This window comes from Helianthus annuus, chromosome 11 (genome assembly GCF_002127325.2).
Source record: "Helianthus annuus cultivar XRQ/B chromosome 11, HanXRQr2.0-SUNRISE, whole genome shotgun sequence".
Taxonomy (NCBI): Eukaryota; Viridiplantae; Streptophyta; class Magnoliopsida; order Asterales; family Asteraceae; genus Helianthus; species Helianthus annuus.
Window position 1 is genome coordinate 21040514 of NC_035443.2, and position 6986 is coordinate 21047499.

The 6986-nt window shown below is 30.8% G+C and overlaps 1 protein-coding gene across 1 annotated transcript; it reads left to right on the forward strand.

Annotated features, from left to right (window-relative positions):
- Positions 1 to 4100: 4100 nt before the first annotated feature.
- On the forward strand, positions 4101 to 5659 carry LOC110864586 (epidermis-specific secreted glycoprotein EP1-like). Its single transcript, XM_022113687.2, has one exon. The coding sequence runs from the start codon at positions 4131 to 4133 to the stop codon at positions 5478 to 5480; it is 1350 nt and encodes a 449-aa protein (XP_021969379.1). The 5' UTR covers positions 4101 to 4130; the 3' UTR covers positions 5481 to 5659.
- Positions 5660 to 6986: the final 1327 nt, after the last annotated feature.

The following is a 6986-nucleotide window of genomic DNA, read 5'->3' on the forward strand; positions in this document are numbered from 1 at the left end:
ACTCTCTTCTTGTTACTAATAGAAATGTACAAGTTTCTACCATTTAACACATCATACCTTCTCACAGCATCTTTGAAGGCATCCCTAGTAGGGAACCTTATCCCAACTACCCATTTAAAAGTACTCCAATTTGTCTGCTCATTCACAACAGGAACATTTTGTCTATGCTTCTTACATCTTATGTCATCTTCTTTACTTTCACCTGGTGTTGGAACATCAGCATCGGATTCTTCATAACTGCTGTATGTTTCTACATGAGAACACTCTACATCATTCAACTTACCTGGTACATCATCATTTTGTTTTAAACATTCAGCAACCAGCTTCTGTTTGGACAGAACTTCTTCTTTATTCGCCTTTTTTATTGTAGCAACTGACCCTAACCACTCTTCATCATCTTTTTCTGTCCCGTCATCAGCCAAATCATGTTCATAGTTCACATCATCAGAATCAGAATCTTCTGACCTTCCCTCTTCATCCAAACTTTCCTCAGCTGTTACACCATATGTTGAAGCAGGTGGTTCAGTTTCAATTGGTTCAAGTGTTACAGGAGGTTCAACAAACCTAACACTCTTGCTTGGTGATGCAATTGGAGATGCAACTGGAGATGTAAGTCTGCTTGCAGTAGACTTCCTATAACCACTTATAGGTTTACTAGGGCTCATGCTTATCCTAGAAGAACCAGGTTGTGAACTGGGCTTCATAATGAGCTGGTTATTGGGCTGGGCTTCAGAATTAGTGGGCTGGCTATTGGATTGTGCCTGATGATTTGTTATTGGCCCCATTTGAACATAAACATCAACTATTTCATCATCCGTTACAAACAATGCCATGTCCATGACATCTTTGTCACTAACTAACCTGCTCAATCTACCATTACCACCAGGTACACAACTATAAAGATGAAAATCCTTGGAATCGTATGAACCATACTCCATTGCATAGTCTACTAGCTCAAAAAACGACAACTTGTCTACATCTAAGCTTAAAAGTGTGGATTTACCACCAACATACCTCATATTCGGAGTTGCAACTTCGAATGTCCCACTAGTCCATACGTTGATCTTGATGATTTCTACCATTGATTATGATCGCTTCTTCGTTTGTTTGATCGATAGTGAGAGAGACTAGGGTTTGTTCTTCGTAGCGAGAGAGGATGAAATTAGGGTTTGAATTTTATGTTGTCTGAATGATTGTGAGAGTAGTGAAGTGTTTTAAGTATCGATTGTAGTGGGTTGATATTATTTAGATAGTGTTAATTAATTGTAAATGGCACATATTCAAGTCCAGGCCCACATAATCAGTCAACTTGCCATGTAATCATCTCAGTTAAAAATTTATGCCACGTCATCAACGTTATAACGCTATTAGCAAAGGTCCAATGTTTTACAAAATGTCAAAAGATTGGACTCACAGTGGTTATTTTTGAATTTGGATCCGTTGCGGGCCAAGTGAAAGTTAGGATTATTAAATTCCATTATTCCTAATTTTAGTTATAATAATAGGGCATTTTGGTCATTTGAAATAAACTAATAGAATAACTGGATGGTGTTAGTGTAGGTGACCTATAATAGTTTCGAAAGTGAAACTATAAGGACTGTTTTCACAATGTTAAAATTAATGGACTAAAATACTAATTTTTGACGAATCACATAGAAAAGAAAATAACTAACTCATCATTTATTTGAAAAAAGTTCAAACATTCGTCTATGGAGGCTGGCCTGTGCAGCAGTAGGTTTGTATGGTTTCTAATATATATGAAAATAAAATATTGATTCATTTATACTTCAATAAACCTGTTATCGTAAAACTTATTAAATGTACGAATAAATTTTGCATCTTATTTCTGCCTACCATCATATTCTCTTCAGATGTATAATATTGACTCAGTTTTTGTGGTTCTTACAAATTTAATTTTCATTAATCTGTTATCTTTCCTTAATAGCGGATTTGTTTCTTCACATTTTATAGATATTATTTATAACACGTCAAGTAAAACTCATACTTAAAATATTTTTAGAGTGTCTCGTGTTTTTTTTTTTTCGAATATCTAAATTTGTATACCATGATTATTGAATCTATAACCTCATACTATCTTATACTTTATCTAACTCACTAACATCATTGAGCTATTCCCAATGGATTGTCTCGTGGTTATTTAGGAATAAACTTGTCTTTAAAAATATATGAAGAAGCTAATCATATATGATTTGCTGAATTATTTTTCTTTATTCTTATTTTTGTTATAATTCTTTTAAATATTCTTATTTATGTTATAATTCTATTAAATAAACGGAAAATTAAGTTTAAGCAACTATATGGTTTTGAAATACTGATATCAATGGCAACTCATATAGTTTATAAATTCAAGCAACTATATTCTTGTAGAATTTCATATTTTAAGGATAAAGTGGTCACTTTATGCGTGTCTCTTTTACCTTTTAATAATGCAATTTTTTTTTAAAAACTCTAGTAATAATCACAATCTAAATGTTATTAATTCTTTATACATTTTGTCTTCAATAAATGAATATTAAATCAACATATATAACTTTATTACATGGTCGTAATTATAACTAGAGAAATTAATATGATGAATATTATATTAAAATAACAAGATTTTAGATTTACAAATATAACTCGTTTATCTAATGGATTAACAACGGAATAACTTGGATATAACTCCTTAAATAAACGGGTTACCCATTAACTCGTTTAAGTGTTTAAGTTTGAGAGATTTTAGAAAGGTTAAAATTTAGATTTTTAAACATATTATTGAAAACATTCACATTTCTTTTGATAGGTGAGCACCCAAAAATTAACTCTTAAAATTCAATTATTAGTCACCTTATAAGATTTGAACTTGTAACACAGATATACAAACTCATACTACCATGAGGTATGTATACATAATATTAAAAGATTTCAGATATGTTAGAATTAGGGTTAATATATGTTTCACACTAATTTTAAGTTGGTGCTATGTATTGTCCCGTCAACTCGGCGGAACCACCGGCTGGCCCTACTTATCTATACTATATAATAAAAGAAAACACTTTAGGGACACTTGTCATCATATTAGCCAATCTCTTATAGATAATTATAATTTTAATTTAATCTCTTCTAATTAGTTATAGATAACCCTTCAAGAAATATTATTTATTTTAATATCTTATATTATAGATAATCCTCCAACTAAATATTATTAGTTTAATATCTTATAGATAATTATTATTTAGTTTAATCTCCTTCTCATTTATAATATTATTTATTTGAATTAATTATATTTAAATGTTTTGTTTGGTTTGGTATCAAATAGGTTTTACGAAACTTAAAACAAAATTAACTAATATTATTTATCATTTATACTTTTACGGAGTTTTAAATAAAAGGTTAAATTTATTGAGACTTCGTTAACAAATTTTGCAACAACAGAATAATCTATTTTTATCACGAAAACCAAACTTTGTATTAATATATTAAATATTTTTATTTTCTCTATACAAAATTACATTTACTCAACCCATGTAATACATGAGTTTTTTAAGATATAACTTTTTATTATTTGATATATGAAATTAGATTTATTCAATTCGTACAATACATGGGTTTTTTAAGGATATATATTTTTTATTATTTAGTACAGAAAATTACATTTATTCAAACCGTGTAATGCACATATTTTTAAAGATTTATTTTTTTATTATTTGGTATATAAAATTACATTTATTCAACCCGTGTTATAAATGAGGTTTTTTAAAGATGTATTATTTAATTATTTGGTAAAAAATATTACATTTGTTCAACCCGTGTAATACACATGGTTTTAAAGATATAACTTTTTTATTTTTTGTATAAAATTAAATTCATTCAACCCGTACAATATGATTCTTATAGATATAACTTTTTATTATTTAATATATAAAATTATATTTGTTCAACCCGTACAATAAATGAGGTTTTTAAAGATATATTATTTTTATTGTTTAGTATATAAAATTTATTTATTCAACCCCGTGTAACACACGGGGTTCTAACCTAGTAATCATATAAAAGTGTATCCACAATGTTACATTTTTCTATAAATAGACATGCTCTTATCCCATAGTTGTCACCACTCACCAATTAGCATGGCTGCTTATTCTTCTTTCCTTTCATTTATCTTCTTCTCCTTCCTCTTGGGTTCATTCTCCATCTCTAAAGCCATTGTTCCTGCCAACGAAACCTTCCGTTATGTCAACGAAGGTGAATTAAGATTGGGTTCCGATTACTTAACCTTTGTTTCTGAATACGCACCAACATACCGTCCACTTCCGCCCTTTACCTTTCCTTTCCAGCTCTGTTTCTACAACACCACCCCAAATGCGTATACTCTAAGTCTTCGCATGGGGGCAGTCCGTACACAAACGGTCCTGCCGTGGGTCTGGGAAGCCAATCGGGGTAAACCAGTCCGCGAAAACGCCACTTTCTCATTAGGCTCTGATGGAAACCTCATACTAGCTGAAGCTAATGGTCAGATTGTGTGGCAGACCAACACCGCCAATAAGGGTGTTGTCGGTTTCGCTATACTATCCGATGGTAACATGGTGCTTCGTGACTCGAAGGGTAACTTTGTATGGCAAAGTTTTGATTCCCCAACTGATACTCTCTTGATCGGACAAACTCTCCGGGTTAGAGGAGGCCCGTACAAGCTTGTCAGCAGGGAGTCGGTCACCAACAACGTTGATGGGGTTTATAGCTTCGTAATAGAGCCTAAAAGACTGGCTTTGTATTACAAGAACATGCCCTACTGGTCATCCACGTTCCCAGAATTAAACAGAAAAAATGTGACTATTGTAAATGCAACGTTGGTAATTCAAGAAACTGAATACGAAGAGAACAACTTTAACGCACTCAGGTGTAACATTCTAAACGGTCAGTCATGGGAATTTCCTTCTATAGATATGGGTGATGTTCTGTATAATAGCTCGTTATCATATCTCCGATTGGGCATCGATGGGAACCTACGACTCTACACTTACCGGGCAAATGTGCAGGGAGGCGCAACGTGGAAGTTGTTGTACACTATGTTTGATAAGAGCGAGGATGATAATGGGATGATTTTTGAAGACGAGTGTCACTTACCAAATCGGTGTGGGAAGTTTGGGCTTTGCAAGGATAGCCAATGTGTCGGATGCCCGACGCCAAACGGGGTGGTTGAGTGGAGTGAAGATTGCAACACCAAGTCACCGGGTTGTAAGGCGAGTGGATTTAAATATTATGAGCTCAAAGGAGTCGACCATTTCACGGTTAAGTATATGGGCGGGACTGGACCAGTGAAACGGAGCGATTGCGAGAGCAAATGCACGAAGGATTGCAAGTGCATGGGATATTTCTATCATACGGATAGGTCGAGGTGTTGGACTGCTTACGAGTTGAAAACATTGTCTAGGGTCGGGAACTCAACTCACTATGCATACATCAAAACGCGCATCTCCTAGCCTTTCGGTTAGGTTTTATAACTTGTTTCTTGAGAATAACGAAGATCAAGATTTTAGACTGTTACCCTTTCTGAAATTTTAAGCTTCCATTGTGTATTTCCTTTTTGTTGAAATGATATGTATGTTTCAAATTATAAAAAAAGGGAACATGAATAATATAAATATATATTTATTATGAATTTATGTGTTTTTCCAGCGCGGCATATTAAACAATCTACTAAAAACAAATATATTATTAGAGTTTATCTTGTTTACTAGGTTATAACCCCGTGTATTACACGGGTTGAATAAATGAATTTTATATACCAAATAATAAAACATTATCTTTTTAAAAGCCTCCTTTATTGCACGGATTGAAGAAGTGTAATTTTATATATTAAATAATAAAATAAGTTATATCTATAAGAACCATATGTATTGTACGGGTTGAATAAATGTAACATTATATACCAAATAATAAAAATATATCCTTAAAACCATTGTATTATACACGGGTTGAATAAATGTAATATTGTTTACCAAATAATAAAAAAAGTTATATTTTAAAAAAAACCCCATGTATACATGGGTTGAATAAATATGATTTCATATACCAAATCATAAAGAATATATTTAAAAAAACTAACAGATTTTTTTATATTTAAAGTAGGATAAGATTTAATATTAATCTGAACTAACGGATTTTTTTATATTTAACGTAGGAAAAGATTGAATATTAATCTTTATTTATTTAGTTAATATAAGATTGAAAAATCATATGATTGAATAGGTGGGAGGTTGTATGATGATAAATCGGTTAACCGTACTGAATGATAAAGATAATAATGATTGTTGAACAAATTAATTAATCGAATTTAACAGAAACATTTGTGATGTTAGGTGGATGTTTTTTAATTATTTGAAAGTTAATATCAACTTTGGAATTCGTATGAATTCTTATTAGATTAGATTAAATATTATTGATAATAAAATTTTGTATTACATTAGATTTTAGATTTAATTAAATATTATTAATAATAAAAATTTGTATTAATTAAGATTAAATATTATTATTATTAGTATAATTAATAATTTTAATCAATTAAATGAAAGAATGATAAGTGTCACAAAACAGGTTTCTTTTATACTATATAGTATAGATAGATTTCATCTTAATTAAAACATTAAGAATTAATTCGAAAGATAACTTTGGGTACTTTTTTTTCTGACCTAATTAGACGATCCCTATACCCATGGTCAAGCTAATAATTATTATGCATTTTTAAGAAAATCATAAGAATAGTGTTTTCCTCTAGTTTCTTACACCATATATTCATGTTAAAATAAATCTATACCTCTAGTCATTTGACATGTAAATTCTCGGTTATATGTCTACGTTCGATTGCGTATTATAATTTATAGGTGCTAAAATGCATATTGAATATATAACAAATTGATAATACATCATTCAAATCACAATATATTTTAGATTTGATTAAATATTATTGATAATAAAAATTTGTATCA

What these genes read in the sequence shown, in the direction of transcription:
- LOC110864586 (XM_022113687.2), top strand. Translation starts at nt 4,131, where the DNA reads ATGGCTGCTTATTCTTCTTTCCTTTCATTTATCTTCTTCTCCTTCCTC.